The sequence below is a fragment of the Microcebus murinus genome, chromosome 14 (assembly GCF_040939455.1).
Source record: "Microcebus murinus isolate Inina chromosome 14, M.murinus_Inina_mat1.0, whole genome shotgun sequence".
NCBI classification, from domain to species: Eukaryota; Metazoa; Chordata; class Mammalia; order Primates; family Cheirogaleidae; genus Microcebus; species Microcebus murinus.
Genome location: NC_134117.1, coordinates 8550880 through 8568062, shown reverse-complemented (window position 1 = coordinate 8568062; position 17183 = coordinate 8550880). Strand labels below are relative to the sequence as shown.

The following is a 17183-nucleotide window of genomic DNA, read 5'->3' as shown; positions in this document are numbered from 1 at the left end:
TCTGCCTGGAACCTTCTTCCCCCTGCTCTGTGATGACTGGCTTGGAATGCAAGAGGGAGATACTCCAGATGCATCCCCGAGCCTGCAACAAACAGTGTCAGCACTTCTGTTTGGCGGGTTGCAGTTTCTCTGAGTGGCTGTGAATTAATTCAGCAAATATTTGAGTGGAATTTATTGCTTAATTTTGCAATTCCTCGCCCACAGCCACTCTAGCACTATGTGTCTGTGTGTGTATGTGGAGGGGGGCATTGTTGGATGTGTGGGAAGAGCAAAAAAAAAATCACGTTCTTTTTGCAGCACTCTGTAAACTCGTGAATCATGGTGCAGCTGTCCTCCGACGGCAGAAGGCTTTAAAGAAAGTGGGAACGAGGTTCGGCTTTATGTTTCTCTGATAGGTTAAGGTGAAGGATGCAATGATTTTGGTTGTAGAATTTTAACAATTTAAGGACTGGAGTGAGTAAATATCTTCTAAGTGCCTGGCGTCATGCAAGGTGCTTTACAGTTGCAAACACAGCTCTTAAAGCAACCCTGGAGGGCAGGTGCTCCTACCATCTGCTCCCTTCTTCCTCCCATTGCTCAGAAAGGAAGCTGAGGCCCAGGGATGTTAAGGAACCTGTCCAAAGTTACTCACCTCACAAGCGTCAGAGCGAGAATTTGGAACCAGATGAGTGGATGCTCAATTTTATATTTGGTGGATGTTCTGCTGTTTTCTTCTACAAGATGATAGAATCATATAATTCATCTATTAATATGCAAAGAAAGTGCTTTAAATGTAGACTTTATCCAGAATTCGTAATAAGTGGGTCAAAGACTGGGCCGATGGTGCCGCGTCATGTGTGAGAGTAGTGTGAGAATGCGCTGAGGCGGGAGATGCCCTAGGAGAAAAGCACGTTTTCAAGGTGTTGAGCAATGCCTACTCCCTTGCATCAGCGCGCTGTTTACACGCATTCTTTCCCTGTAGAGCATGTAAAGAGGTGGAAGGAAAGGGACACGAGATTTAAATCCCCCTTCTCTATTGCACAAAGGCACTGTTTGCAGACTGCTCTAGAACATAAGCTTTTAAAACTTTCTGACTTTCAGACTTTTTACTAAACCGTACTTAGCCACTCCAACCCAGATCTAGGTTTGCACATTGTGTTGCTACGTGTAAAATCATGTTGAGACACAGGATAGACCGCGGGTTACTGTTTGGTTAGCAGAGCAGAGAAAGAGTCATTCTGGAGAATTTGCCTTTCTGATCAGGGGAGAGGCTCTGAGCGAGGTATCTTTGGAGCATCTAGTCTGGGAAGGGGACTGAGAACTACCAGTTTCCCCGTAAGTGAAATATAACAAAAACCAAGCCCACCCTGGACGCGTGGCATCTTGGGGCTGGGCACAGCTGCAGGGTCTCTGAGGGCCTCGTTCCGGCCTGCGGTGCCCACAGTAGGGAGGGGCACGCCGGATTAAAACCCCAGCAGCTTATGTTTCACAAGGAGCTCCCGGTGCTTTCCAAGTTGCTTGGGATTTGGCCGGCTGGTTGAAATCTTTGTTGTAAGGTGTGTATGTGTTTGCTAGAAACAATGACTTCTCACCATGACTCAGTGCTGTGCTTACACTGAGTGAGATGTCAGTGAAGGATGAGTGCGGGAATGTTACTGTCCCATGCAGTAAGAGCCCTCAAATCCTTTCCCCAGTGCTATCATTAATAATAATTTGCAGGGCTTTGAAGTACCACTTTAAAGGCAAAATAATAAATGATGCATTATAAAGTCAAAACACATGAGCTTTAATTATTGATGGAATGTTCTGGATTCGTATTAGCAGGGCAGCCTCCAAAGGAGGCCTTTTCTCATTTTGGCTAGAGGGGGAGGGACGAGGGGAGATGGAGGGCTAGAGAAACGGAGAGAAGCAGGGAGGGCCGGGAGGGAGGGGAGAGTGGGGGACAAGTGGAGGGAGAGAGGCAGGCACTGCAGTGGCAGAGACAGATTCGAGGCACACAGAGACCGAGGCAGACACACAGGTGGGGACTCTTGAGATGGAAAGCGCTGAGGAGCCTGGGTTCCAGAGCTGAGCTGCTCCCGCTCTCTGCACAGCAGAAATCCTTGGCCTCTTCTTTGCAAGAGTCTGCCCTGAGATCTGTCATCCTCTTAGTCTCCCTGTGACCCCGGCATTTCTCTGTGCCCAGGATGTCAGTCAATGATAACAACAGAACTGGGGCTGACCTGATTCCCCTGCAGAGGTCTGGGTGTCTATTAACCCCCCACGGCTCTCGCCGTGGGTTCCGAGAACCTCAGGCTGCTGCCATCCGGATGGCACTGTGTGGGCCTGTTAGGTAGGCACCACCTCTTTGTTTTCAGGAAGACGTGGCCCAAAAGAAAGGGAGATGGGGAGAGGAGGGCAGGGTGGCAGGAGGTGCAGGCGGGTCTAGATGCGGAAACACCACCTGGTCCTTTCTCCTGGTGGGGAGGATGCCCTGGGAAACCGGGGGCGCCAGACATTCTGCAGGCTGGTTTGCAAACAAGAACTCTCACCTGTCTACTCACAGGAGTCTCTGTGACACAGGGAGGGCAGCTTTTGAGGGACAGGAGGCACATGTGCTTGTCCTGGCTCTGCCCCGGGGTGGTTCTGAGCCACTTGGCTCTGAGTTCCCACCCTTAGAACCAGGGGGCCTCCAGGGCCTTGAGGCTGGGAGCGTATCAGCTTGGTTCACCTGCCCAGGTGCCTGCACGTGATGGGTCCTGCTGGAATAGTCACATGCCTCTCCTGGTGTGGGGCTCAGACGAGAGGATGGATGAGGAAGCTCTGCAGAACTGTAAAGTGTCAGCTGAAGGGAGCGGATATGGGGTTAAGTCCTGTTCCTGCCATGTTTGCAGCCCCTGGCTGGGCACCCCCATCCTGGTACTCGGTACCTGCCTGGGGAACCACTCTTGCAGCCAGAAGGGTGCTCTGTGAGTGTGGAACATGAGCCACGGACGCAGGGCGGATGTTCTTGCTGGCCGGGGAAGCACCTGGAGGGGGTCCCCTTCTGCACTCCCGACAGAAGGGCCTGGAGGGGGCCACCCTGGTGGGTCTGTCTGTCCTGGATGGCACAGAGGGGTCAGCTACGATTTTGCCACCCCTCTGTTTCTTCCAAACTCGTCGTTGGCTTCTTCCCTTAACCCACGTTGCCCTGGACATAATCCAGCTAATCACATCCGAGCCGGACTCCATTCATTGTGTCCAGGATGTGGATGAGATTTGGCAGAACTTGCTGAGAAATCCGGGAACATCCCTGGAGTCTCCGGCAGTGTGGTCGGGCTCGGCCGCCCCGTTGGGGCCTGTATCTTTGCCTGGACCAAGGCAGCCTTGTCATTTCTGCTACCTATATTTAAATATCTTTTCCTGAATTATAAAAACAGCACATATATGTTGCCTATGTGTATATGTATTTGTCTGCACATAGGCATATAAGTGTGTAAATGTACATATGTTTTTATGTACATTCATGTATGTTTTTATATAATTTTATCTGAAATAAGCACATATGTTCTTTAATTTGCAGGGTTTTTTTTTTTTTTTTTACTTATCACTTAACTTGGAGCCTTCCTGACTGTACATACTGAGGGAGGTACTGAAAGAGGGGCTGTCACTTGCCAGGTGCGTGGGGAAGACCTAGCAGGTGGCCAGACATTACTGCTCTTTAAGTTCGTGCATCTTCCTTGTGGATTTTCTGTCCTATTGATGCTATCTGTGTGCTGATCTCCAACATCTCCCTGCCCCGCCTAATCTGGTTTGGCTCAGAAACCAGATACTAAACCTAGAGCAGGTTTCCAGAGAAGACCAGAAGAGCTTTCCATGGAGTCACGGGCGGGATCTGTAGGGCAAGCTCTGCAGCATGCGACTTGGCAGAACAGAGAAATCTTTGCTTTCTGGGGTTGAGATTGTGTCTCAGATGGGGGAGGACACCTGTGTGCTTAAGTGGCTTCCAACCAGGGGGGCATTACTGTCATTCTCCTCTCTAGAGAAAATAGAAGGACTTTAATGATAGCCCATCGGAAACGCCTCCTTATGTCTTCCTGAGTTTGTTGGGTTATATTTTTGCTCAATAGTCTCCCAAAATGTCTCATTTTCAGTTAGATTTTTTTAAGCATCTGAGTTTAAAGTTAAGCTTGTGATTTAAGCTATTCAAGCAAAGAGTGCAGCTAGGAAGATGAGAGTTCAGGGATGTCAGGGCGTGAAGGCGAGGGAAATAAAAGGGCAGCCCGAGTCCCTTCTCTCTTCACTTCTCCTGAGACTTGATTTGCAATCTGGCCTTTCCCCAGGAAGGCAGAAGGGGATCCGGTGACAAGTCCGGTGACAAGTCGGGGGGATTGTGAGCCTGGGGCCAGCTCAAGCATTCTGCATTTCCTGCAGGGGTCCCCCAGCCACTTGAATGTCACTTCTCTTTATCGGAGTGCCTGGTGTTGTCATAAATAAGCCTATTTCAAAGCTCTGTGTGTATGGGGGTGTTTCAGCGGGCACACATGCACACCCACGCGCACAATGCCGCACGGAGTCTCCCTCATCTGGAAACGCTCCAGGTCGCCGGGGTCCGGCCGTGGGCACCTCGAGGGAAAGAGGAGTTTGAGCTCAGCACGACTCGGGGGCTGCTTCTGCTGCAGATGTCCTGGTGAGGCAGGACCACACTGTGTGGCCTCCAGATTCTCTTTCAAGCCCAACTCAGTAGCTTTGACCAAATAAAAGAGAAGACGTGGTCAGTCTAATAGCAGATCACGTTTCCTCAGAATCCTCGTGGTGGAGGCAGGATCAGAGCTGCAGCAGTAAAGGGGGAGGCACTGTTTTATGGTTATGATTATTAATATTATTTTTTGAGACAGGGTCTTGCTCCATCACCTAGCCTAGAGTGCAGTGGTATCATCATAGCTCACTACAACCTCAAACTCCTAGACTCGAGCGATCCTCCTCCCTCAGCCTTCCGAGTAGCTGGGACTATAGGTGCGTGGCACGACTACGCCCTGCTAATTTTTCTTTTATGTAGAGATGTTGTTTGCTCTTGCTCAGTCTGGTCTTGAACTCTTGACTTCAAGCAGTCCTCCCGCTTCAGCCTCCCAGAGTACTAGGATTACAGGCGTGAGCCACCAGCCCTTACAGTTACCATTATTCCCATTATGGGACAGACTATAGACAATCCAGGGACCCCAGGAGGTCAGGGGCCTTGCCTAAGCGCACGCAGTTGTCAAGTGAGGGATTCTGCAGTGGACTGCTCATGTGGGCTGCCTGTCATCCTGTCTGCCTTCTGATTCACTTTTGGGGAAGTCTGTCTGCTGCATTCCATTGGGTCTGGGTGGGTTGCTTGTTTATTAAGGTTCTCTACCCTCTTTTAGCTAAGAGACCCAAGATGGGCCGATTTGATGCTCCCTTCCTGGAATTTAAATCAAAATAATGCTTGAGATCCAAAAAATGGCTGTAGGACTGAAATGCCCACATTCTTCACACCTGGTTCCTCCACTTCCGTAGCATTTCAATAAATTCCGTTCTTGCTTTGTTATGCACAGTCAGGTTCTTGTTTCTTGCAACTATATTCAGTTTACAACTGGCTTTAACTGGGTCTGTGGGAGTCCTGGATCTGTGATGCTCTTTCCCCCTTGTCAGGCCACTTCTCTGACCTAGAGGGTGGTGATACCATGATGCCAGTGACCCCTGGCGCCTTGCTAACATCTCAGCATAGCTGCCACTTGGAACTGAAAATAGGACCTGCCTCCTAAACCCAGCAGATTCTAGGTGCTGGGAATCTCGGGGTCCATGTGTGTTCATCTGCTTTGATTTTTTCCCTAGGTGACCGTAGGTGTCAGCCTGGACAGGTCCAGCAGCCTGGCTTGCCAGAGCTGGCTTCGTGTCCACCGAAGCAGCCCCCGACCGGCTGCTCCTGAGCCATCTGGCCGTCTTGGAGTCTGGTCGTGCTGAAATCTTGTTCTGTCTTTGCCTAAATAGTGAGGGGCGATATTAACAGAGCAAATTCCTTTTCTGTATCTGGCATGGGCAAATGAAAGACCCTTTTCAGTCAAAGCCTAGAAAAATGACCAGCCTGGTTAAGGTGTGTTAGACTGGAGGGATGAGAGAGAGAGAGAGAGAGAGAGAGAGAGAGAGTGAGTTGGGGTGGGAGTAGCTTTTATTGACAAAACTGTCTAAAGTTGTCATTCAGCAGAATATGACTATAATCTACTACACAGCAGTTTCAAAAATACCCATTCACTCACAAATTCATCAAACTTTTCCACAAGAGGTAGAGATGAATGAGATTGTGTAATCTGCCGCCAGGGGCTCAGGTTCGTTTCTGGAAGGTCTCCCTCTCTCTTCAGGGCTGGCAGATGGTCTTTGGCCTGGGTGACACCAGCCGATCTTCCCCAACGCAGAGCTTTGGGCCAGAGTGGGGCCTTTACCTGCCTTTGGTCTTCAAGGGAAAGGGAGACAGGAGGGAGGGAGTTCAGAGAGGAAGGTGTTGGGGAAGCTCCTGTCTCTAACCTGCCTACCCTGTGTCCTTTCACTCTGGGTGGGTGGTCCAAGAACCTCCTTCCAGTCCCTGGATCACTTTCCTGTTGGGAACTGCAAACTGGAATTCCAAGAAATTGATCTAGAAAGAAATACAAGTATGGAAGTGTTGTCTTCCCCTTTAGCAAATGCTTTAACAAGGAACTATTTCTTGATCATCAGGTAACACTCAAGTGTACCTAACTTTCCATTTCCAGGGTGGGCATTGTATTTAGAACAAAGGCTCTTATTTGGAGGCAGTGCCTAATGGAGGCTGGCCCCGTGACGTGGAATTTCTAGCTGTGGCTGCTGCACATGGGCCGGTGACCCTGTGCAAGTCACTTCAGCTCTTTCGGCCTTAGTGTCCTCACCTGTTTAAAAAGATGGGATGAGTGTGTTGGAAGATTCTGTGATCTCTGCAATTTATCATTCCAAGCCCTTGAATTATCTCCAGTAAAACTTGAACAAATGTAACCATTTATCGATATACTGGAAACTGCATCTATAGTGCCTCTTTGTTAGAAAATACCCACGTTTTAGTTATATTTACACACACATTCACACAGACCTATGTGCATATATGTATGTGTGTATATTACATGGTGTATGTGTGTGGATGCTGGTCTTATACTTTTTTGTTGTAGTTCATAGAAGTAAAAATGTATCCAGTGAGAATGGCCTTTATCAAAAAGTCCCCAAACAATAAATGCTAGCGTGGATGCGGAGAGAGAGGAACACTCCTACACTGCTGGTGGGACTGCAAACTCGTTCAACCTCTGTGGAAAGCAACATGGAGATACCTTAAAGCGATACAAGTGAATCTACCATTTGATCCAGCAATCCCATTGCTGGGCATCTACCCAAAAGATCCAGTGACACTCTACAAAAAAGACACCTGCACTCGAATGTTTATAGCAGCACAATTCATAATTGCAAGGCTGTGGAAACAGCCCAAGTGCCCATCAATCCAAGAATGGATTAATAAAATGTGGTATATGTATACCATGGAGTACTATTCAGCTCTAAGAAACAATGGTGACGTAGCACATCTTATATTTTCCTGGTTAGAGCTGGAACCCATACTACTAAGTGAAGTTTCCCAAGAATGGAAAAACAAGCACCACATATACTCACCAGCAAATTGGTATTAACTGAACAGCACCTAAGTGGTCACATAGGTGCTACAGTAATAGGGTATTGGGCAGGGGGGAGGAGGGTGGGGGGCGGGTATATACATATATAATGAGTGAGATGTGCACCATCTGGGGGATGGTCATGCTGGAGACTCAGACTTGTGGGGGGAGGGGGGAAATGGGCATTTATTGAAACCTTAAAATCTGTACCCCCATAATATGCTGAAATAAAAAAAAAAGTGAAGATATTTAAACCAAATCACAACTGTAAGGAAACAGGCCCTTAGGGTCTACTTTTTTTCTAGCTACCTGACTCTTGCTTTGGGGACAGTGTCCTTCCATGCTTTGTTTTGACGCAGCATGTCACCTGTGGACGTGTTCAGCATAGTGTTGTATGGAGCAGAGGTTTTCCAATTATGCTCTGTGGGACTTTAGAGCTCTCTAGAAACGCTCTGAAACCAAGAAAATACTTGAAAAAATATTTGTGAGCTGCACTGTCATACAGCTGGGAGCTCGGCAGGTTCGAGTTTCAGTGGTTGGAACAGTCTGTCCACACTTGGGGTTACACGCTTCCATCTGCCCTTCTCATGTGTGTGCGCTGCACCGCATGGTATTGGATACCGTCCGCGTGTAGACGGGTGCTGATAGATTAATTCGGTTTGTGTGGTTAGGTGGCCCTCCTTCCTTGTCTGCCTTATTAGGGGATATTCCATGATCACAGGACAGGCTGTTCAAAAGCAGACCTGTTTGTAATAACTGATCAGCATGTATTAGGACTTTTCCCAATGACGGGCAGCCAGGAGAGATATCAAGTGTCGCGCTGTGGTTGGCATCTGCAACCCCCGGTGTCAGATTGTCAAGTTCACCCAAATAGCTTAATTGCTCTCCATGACAGACTTTATAATACAAACATATTATAAATGGAGCTTGCTAAAAATGTTTGGGAGCTGCAGATGCAGTGAAAAGGGCACAGGTTTTAAAGACAGTTCTGGAGCCCTGGCGCGTGTCATTTGCTAAAAAGATGGAGTAATTTGCCCCTGGAAGCCAGAGTTGTCTCATCTGCAAAGTGGGCCTGTTCTCCAGCGTGCAGGTCATTTCTGAAGATCAGGGATAAGTGTACAAATGGGCCTAGTCCCGTGCCTGGCGCATAACAAAATGTTCAACAAATGGTGGCTATTACTGTGCTTTTTATACTGAGAATTAAAGTTGCCAGATTTTGTCTGGCCATGAAGAGCTGTTTACACACTATAGAAACATAGATATTTAATTGTATTTGCATATTTACTTCTCCCATGAACATAGCATATACATATTCTGGTAAATGTATTTTTCTGTAATTTAGAGATGTTTTAGCAGCTTGGAGGGACGTTTCTCCTTCTGATATGTATTTGTGGCAAATTGATTTACTTTCCTTTCATTTTTAAATTGTGTGGAGCCTTAAGAGAATAATTTCTTGTACTTTAGTTTCTTCTAGTAGGAAAAAACCCATCCAACAGCCGATGGGAATTGCTTTTATGCATTGGAACTCTAAAATGCTGCTTTATTTTTACGTACAGACTTGTTGTGGGTGGACTACAGAAATCCTTGCTCTCAGAAAATGTGCTTGAGCCCCTGGGAAACTGAACAGGGAAAAAAGAGCTAATTAAAAAAGCTGCCTCCCGCCTCCTCTAATTAACTTGCTCTCTGCTCCCAGGAGAGGATGCGGAAATATGAAAACAAGGCAGGCAGCAGCACCGGAAGTGAATGCTATTCTAGTGGTCCGTGGTGGCCCACACACCTGGCCACCCTTGGTGTTTTGTTGCAGAAATAGTTCATGGCAAACAGGCAAGGGACCACGACGGGGCTTGCCCTGGCGTGCCTGCACACTGCACAGAGTGGTGGCGAATGGTGGTCCCTTTGAGCAGGTGGACGGGCCGGGCAGCTGCCGCCACAGAGACCTCATTGGAATTCAGCAGGGAGAATCCAAGAGCATCCGGCTCTCCCCACTGCTTACTTGTGCTGTTGGGAGAGAGCAGACCCTTTGTGCTCCAAAGCCACTCGTCACCAGTGCCCAGGGATGCAGAAGCCAGGGAACCAGTGAGCACTTGCTGGTCTCTCCCAGAATCTCAGCTTGCGTGGGGCAGCCTCGGGGCCTCTGGGTACTGGAGAAGCTCACAGCATCCGTGGCTGATTGATGCTGCCAACTTTTTTGTGACATCAAAAGAGATTTCGATCTCGGAGACACCGGCAGGGGAATCTGGGGGACAGAAGCCGTTCTTCAGTGGAGATGGCTTTTGCCTCCTGGCAGATGTGGTCCCCAGTGGAATGGGCCCGGTGGATGTGGACAGCTGTGGCCAGCAGTGGGAATTCCAGTCTGCCGGTCCTTCAAGGAAGCTCTGGAAAGAGGCAAGTTGGCTCTGTGCATCTTGTTAACTTTGCCTGATGCTGCATGCAGCACCAGGGGCCTGGGCGAGTAAGCTGGGTGCTCGGGGCTACACCCCAGACCCACCAGGCTGATCTGAACTCTTGTTCCTCTTTGCTGCTCAGTCATGTAACCTCCTTGTGTTCTTCATACTGATAAACAGACTCTGCAGAACTTCAAGTCCTTTGAGCTGTTGTCCAAGTGTGGATCTTAAATCCTGCCCATAGACAAAAGCTAAGCCCTTTGATATTAATGTCTGTTTGTAAAAAGTCACCATCTCCCCTGTCGTGGTTGCATGAGTTAAGTATTTACTTGTGAAATTTAATAGTGTGCAGGCTTTGGCTCATTGGATCCCATCAAAAGCAGCTCTGATGTTTCTGTTTATCTCTTTGGGTCCCAGGAGGACTCTGTGGCTGGCTGGTTAGAGGAGCCGAGGTCCTTGGTGGGCAGAGTAGAGGGGAAGGGGGACCTTTGATGCTGATCAAGTGAGTCACTCACAAACAAGTCGTAAAAGCCATATTGATGTAGATTTTCTGAGGGAAACTCACCCAATGGCTCCTTTCCTGGTTCGTGCAGATCCTGCAGATCGTGGAGGGATTGGTTTGGTTCCTGGTATGCTCTGCCGGCTGGCTGATGGTCTTTAGGAGATGCTGACCTCCACTGGGGTCACCAGTCCTTTGACCCTGTGGGCGCTCAGCAGTGTGAGTGTCTCATAGTGTCGGTTGGGCTGTGTGGCTCAGTGACACCGGTGTGGCCCAGTGCACTCTGCCACACTCCACGCTCACCTGCCAGGTCGCCCTGCGAATCCCACCAGATGCGCCCGCTGGGATTGTTTGTGGCAATCAGCAATCCTAAGTATCCACCCTTCTGATAATTAACTTCCTTACTGCAAATGAATAAATTGGTATTTTGGTCTGTTTCAACTATTCTGAGATGGGACTGAGCCCAGCTGCTGCTGCTGCTGCTGCTGCTGCTGCTGCCGCCGCCGTATCCTGGCTGGCCGTCCTCAGAGGCGAGGTTGGGCCCAGGCTGGGGACCACTGGGCATCTCGAGCACACGCAGAGCTGCCTTCTGGCCCGCAGGGTGCATGGCCGGCTCGGTGACTGTGGGAAGCCTAATCCTTTCTGACTTAAATTGAGTCACCAGGCCAGGTGCAGTGGCTCACACCTGTAATCCTCAGTAGATGGAAGGATGAATAAACATGATGAAAAAGTGAGTGGATGTGTACCAACAAGTGATGTGATGCGCTGAGAGGGCAGGACGGAGGTGAGGGTGACGCGGGACGGGGGCTTGGCACCGGGGCGTGGAGCAAGCAGAATGTCTTTCTGTCTGAACGCATGCCAGAGTTCCTCAAGGGTCCGCTGTGCCTGCGGTCGCCGCTAAGGCGAGACACGTGCGTTCCGGTAGAGCCGAGTTCAAAGAACACATCGTTCGGGCACAGTCAGGGCTGGCGGTGAGATGCACCCTCGGGAGTTCTGGCCGGGAACTCTGCCGTTCCTCTCATCTGTCCTCAGACAGTTCAGCTGAGCGGCGGGCCTGGGTCCGCGGCCCTGGGCCAGAGGCCACCCCGCGCGGCGGCAGAGCTGGCCCTCGGCATCTGTCTAACCTGTGCTTCTGCCTCTTCCTCCATCAGGAGCTCGGACTCTGAAGAAGCATTTGAGACCCCGGAGTCGACGACCCCTGTCAAAGCTCCGCCAGCCCCGCCCCCGCCGCCCCCCGAAGTCATCCCAGAACCCGAGGTCAGCGCACAGCCACCGCCGCCGGAAGAACCAGGTAACCGAGGGGCAGGAGCTCCCCGGGCAGCCCCGGAGCAGCCCTGTGGGCCTGTGCAGGTGGGAAGATCTCGGCAGCTCCTCCTGGGGCGGGGCTGGAGGCGGATGCCCACCCCAGGGCCTGGGCCGGCCTCTTGGCTCTGGGCCGTGCTGTGCATGATTTTTGTAGGTTTTCATGAAAATGAGAGGTGAGCAGATACAGTGGATTGTTCTACATTTGCTTTGCAGAGTTTTAGGGTAGGCCTCTGGGGAGATTGGGTTTGGCGGGAGGTGTTGGGGGCCGGTGGGTCTTGGAAGTTCCCAGCGCAGTGCTGGAGTCTAGCCTTTGGCCCCTGGCTCTCGTAAGGACACTGGTCCTCGACAGCCCGTGTGGATCTGCATTTGTGTTCCAAGAACAGGGCCTGTAGGCTCGGGAAGAAAGGTAGTAAAGAGGTGAGGAGTGGTGGGCACCTGGCAGGCCTGGGGCTTTGTCTGTCCCTCATTAACCTCTAACCTGTTACTGATTCCGTGTCACTTTCCCACACCTGTTGCCCTCAGGATGGGTTGAGAACACCTTTATGCACCTGTTAGATGTGGTGGTTACTTGGGGACTGGGGCAGTAATTGTGCCTACATGGCCTGTGTTCTCTGGGTCCATCCGCTGGTGTCACAGGCAGGGTGGGACCACCTCTAGCATGAAAGTTTAATATGAGCCTGGAAGGGGGTGGGGCCTGCCAGAAATGGCCCCACAGGCTGGTCAGGGGGCCAGGTGTCCCATCCTTAGACCTGGACAGCTCTGGGCCCCACACCTTAGAGGACCTCACCCTGGCCACCTTGGGCCATAGCCCTCCCCGTGTGGTGAGGAGTCTGTAGGACCAGACTCCCTTCTAGACCACGAGCCGGACACCTGGGCGTAGTCCCGTCCAGGTCTACCTGGTCCCCTTCTCCTGGGCCGGCTTCCCGGGGGCAGGCCGTGCCTGAGAATTGAGCCACAGATGGGGCTCGAGGCTTCCCCAAGAGAGGGAGGAGAAGGGGCCGTGCAGGCTGGGGCCTCCCTCGTACTCTCGCCCTGGCCAGGACCCAGGGGAACTGGGAAATAAAACAACACTTTGACCTTGATGTTGGTTTTGGAAAGAAACAGGTGGAATTCTGGTTATCTGCCCTGGGTTGGAGCAGGCCGTTGTTTTAGAAAGGGCGCCCACTCCCGGGGCTTCGTCCTGAGCAAATGTGCCACGTGCGCTGTGGAAGGGCAGGGCGGTTTCCGTGAGAGCAGATGCCTTTGCGGGTGTCTGGCGAGCCCCGGTTTCACGCCCTCCCCGCTTTGACAGCTCCTCAGCCGGCGGCTGTGCCTGGATCCTGCTGAGTCAGTGTAGACGCGGGCTCTGAGAGGAGGATGATCTGCACTTCTTTGATTTTTGCGGTAGAGAAGAGCCAGGAGGGCTGCTCACAATTCTTAGAGAGTCATTTGCATCCTTTTCTTTATTTCCTGTGATAAGGCCTAGGAAAAAAGTATTCTAATATTTTTAAAAATGTTTTAATAGTTTTAAAAATTGACCCCTAGTTCTTAATGGACAGCGGCTGAATGACAAATGATTTGTAACCTCTAGGTCAAACATATGATTAGGAAGTGACTATTTTTTTGTGGGTATAATAAATTCATGCCTAAACATGTGTAGGGTGCTTTAGGAAAGGATTTAGAAGAAAACGATGGCGTGTCACAGCGTGTCCATCCCGAAACACCACGGTGTTCAGAGAAGGCCGATGTGTGACCATAGGTGCGTTCTCTGGGGCTCCCGGTCGACACCCTGCCGGCTTTGGGGAGAGGGCCACGCTCTGCTCTTCCCGCTGGCCCCGTCCTTCTGCCTGACTCCTTTGGTACAAAGCAAACAACAATCTCCATTCTTGGAAACAAACACGTGTGACACCCACCTCTTTCTTGGATAGCAGTTTCCAAAGGAACCAGCATTATGGAGGATTAGGTGACAGCCCCCGCCAGGGAAGGGGCTGGAGTCTTTAACTGCCACCGGTCACAGCCCCCAGAATCTTTGACTATTCCTGTTGTAGTCTTTGAACAGGGACTTGACGCTTTTCCTCCGTGGAAGGCGACAAGGAGACCGGCCGTGTGGGGCTTATGTGATAAGGAGACTTACGGTCGGACTGCGTCTGCTTAAAGCCACCCTGGCTTGGCCTGTGCGAAGATCCATGTGATTTGCTGCCCTCATTAGAAATGCGACCCTAGACGCAGAGTCCCTGCCCGTTCTTCAGAGCGGCGCGGGGCATCGAACATGTGTGGGCAGCTGTGCTTGCCGGCGCAGGCGGCCAGGGGAGAAGAAAGAGTCCTTCTGAGAGCCACGGGAAGAAAGGGCAAGAGAGGAAACCTGGTTGTTGAGTTTTCCTCTCCGAAGAGCCCTGGGTGTGCTGCTAACGGTGCTAAGAGAGCCACGGGAAGCAACAGATAAGACCTTTGGCTGCGAGTGAAGACGTGGTTTTCCTCCTGGAGACCTGTGCTTTACAAAACAGTCGCTCACCTAGCAGCGTGTGTGTGCTGGACCCGCTCAGCTGAGCCCAGTTTCTTGTCCATCAAATGAGGAGGGTGACCGGGGAGCCCTCAGATCCTTCCTGCTCTGGCCTCCCATGCACGGTCCTGTGAACGGACCACTTGGCTGGCGGACAGTGTCTGTGTTGTTAGAACTCAAAAGTGGCCACCTAGGGACATAATTAAATGCCACGTAATTCAGTAATAGCTCCCCTTGGAGTGTCTGTGCTGTGTCAGGTGTGTGCTAGGTCCCTTGCATGTTTCCCCTCCCACTCAGGTGAGGGAGGGAGAGTCATCCCTCATGGGCACAACGTCCCTGTGCGGTGGATATCATCCCCTGCCTCCCTGTGAGAGGAGAGGTCACGGAGCTTGCAGGACTTTGCGCTCCGCCTCGGATCGGAACGCAGGCCTCTCCGCCTCCAAGCCGGCTCCCTCCCATCTGGAAACCAGGCTGCTCCTTGCATGGGTGACATGAGCTGGTGCAGGTAGTAGGTGTCACTGTGCTTGCAGATGCCCAGATGTGTGCAGGTGCAGCTCTGCAGCTCTGTGCCCGCTTCTCCTGAGAGCTGCAGCCTGGGCCCACCCCCGAGACGGAGGCCAGGGCACAGGACCGTCAGGCGGCAGCAAGTCAGTGGTCAGTGGGGCAAGTATGGCAGGGGACTGAGGTGATCTTCCAACAGATGCCCGCCTGCACTCCAGGGACATTGTTCTCCCCTGGGGAATGAAGCTGGCTTGCTCACTCCTGCCGGGAGACTGCCAAGCCAGGAGAAAGGCCAGGTCGGGGCTTTGGAGGTGATTGGAGCTGCCTTGTGCCCTGTGTGCCCACATGCTTCCTGTCTCCGCCTGAAAGTGGTGGCTTTCACCCAGTCCCAATTGTGCTCCCAATGGCTATTTGTTGGCCATTGCCCTCAAACTGACTCGGGAGGGAGCTCAGTGCCCAGCCTGGCTGCAGAGCATCTGTGGGTCCAGCAACAGGGGAGCCTGTCTCCACACACGCTGCCACTCTCTTTCACCTCCTCCGAGGAGGCATGTGAAAAGTGCTCAGTGTAGACACGGGAAGCCTCCTGGTATGCGGCAGGGCACCCCAGGGCCCTTCCCAGGCTGAGGCAGGAGTCTGAGGGGCGGTGTCACCGTGGCATGTGCAGGAGTTGGGGAGCCGTGGCTGCCTTTTCCTGGCACCTGATGTGCCCCGGGCTAGGCGATTACTTGCCGCTCCCTCTTCATCCTCGCAGGAAGGCCCGTTTCACAGCCGAGGCTCAGAGGGATTGGATAACCTGCCTGGGGTTGCATCCTGTCTGATCAGGCTGCTATAGCAAAGTAACCATGGACTGGGCAGCTTATAAACAACAAAAATGCATTGCTCACACTTCTGGAGGCTGCAAGTGCAAGATCGAGGCGCCGGCAGATTTGGCGTCCAGTAGGGGCCTGCCGGCCGGTTCATACACAGCACCTCCCGTGTCCTCACTTGGTGGAAGGGACAAACAGGCTCCCTCAGGTCTATTTTATTAAAGGCGCTGATCCCATTCATGAATCTCCGCTCCCATGACCTAATCACCTCCCAAAGGCCCCACCTCGTGAGTGAGGATTCCAACATGGAAACGTGGGAGGACACCACGTTCAGACCAGAGCACGCCGCAGGGTGGGGGCCACGGCTTCTCAGACCCGGGCCTGGCTGCCACAAGCACTTGGGTCCTCCTCGGCCGGGCGGCTCCCTGCCTCACGAGGTGAGTGTTACACGTGCCCAGGTCAGGGAACAGGTGAAGCCGCCGGGGACGCTAACATGCGCCCCTCGCACCGCACCTGGGGGGCCCTGGCCATGGAGCCAGGTGCGTCTGGGGTCCACAGCCCAGGGCCAGATCCAAAGGCCCATTGATCCCGGGCTGGAGGGACGATGCAGAGATCAGGGGCTGTGTAGACAGGTGAGGAAGCATGAGAGGATGGTGACCTCATCTGCCCACGGTGACCTCACCTGCCCACGGTGACCACGTTCTCACGGAGAGGATGATGAGTGGCCCGAGACCAGCGGGTGTTCAGTGGTTACGTGAGGAGCAGTGAACTGTACCCCGGGCAGAGCCTTCACGCTGATGCTTAGGCCTGGCGGGGGCTGTGGAGTGACCGGCGGGGCAGCGGTGGGCACAGCAGGCCGGAGGAGTGGCGTGTGGCCTGCTCTCGGGGAGCCCTCGTGCTTTCTCCCCTTCCTTGGAATTTCCCCACATTCCCCCTCATCTGCTTTTTCCTGACTTGGGGTTTCATTGCCCGGCTCCAGGGTTATGGACCTCGTTTTGCTGCCCCCTATTCACGTGTCAAAGCCCAAACCCCCAGTGTGACTGTGTCTGTGGACGGGTCTTCAAGGGGGTCTGAAGGTCGAATGGGGTGATAAGGGTGGGGCCCTAATCCGATGGGACTCGTGTCCCCGTAGGAAGAGGAAGGGACACCAGGACTGCACCAGAGAAGAGGCCATCTGCAAACCAGAGGGAGAGGCCTTGGGAGAGACCAAACCTGCAGCCCTTGATCTTGGGCTTCCGGCCTCCAGAGCTGTGAGAAGGACGCCTCTGTTGGTTGTGCTGCCCCGTCTGTGGCACGTGGTGACCGCAGCCCTGGCAGACTCAGACAACGGGAACCACCTAGTGAGCCTTTGCACGTGATGATTTGCCGCAGGTGCTGATTTTGTCATCAGGCTGCGCCAGACACCTGGGACCCAGGTGCGGGGCGTCGTTCTCCGGGGCGCCACCCAGGTCTGCAGTGACGCACTGCACGAGGAGAGGGCGTGTGAACACAGGTGGAGTCATGTGGGGTCTGGCCTTGCTCACCTGTGTCCACGGCACACCCCACAGCGGCCAGCGTATAGCAGGCTCTTGAGTTCTTCATGGAATGAAC

At 52.3% G+C, this 17183-nt stretch overlaps 1 protein-coding gene across 13 annotated transcripts in view; it reads left to right on the top strand.

The window, feature by feature from the left end:
- The window catches only part of TACC2 (transforming acidic coiled-coil containing protein 2), a 201989-nt gene that overhangs the window by 146064 nt on the left and 38742 nt on the right, over nucleotides 1-17183 (top strand). For all 13 annotated transcript variants that reach the window (XM_076009733.1, XM_076009731.1, XM_076009735.1 and 10 more), the window contains one exon: nucleotides 11654-11793. In XM_076009733.1, the coding sequence (XP_075865848.1) occupies nucleotides 11654-11793 (140 nt within the window). The remainder of the gene's footprint in view (nucleotides 1-11653; nucleotides 11794-17183) is intronic.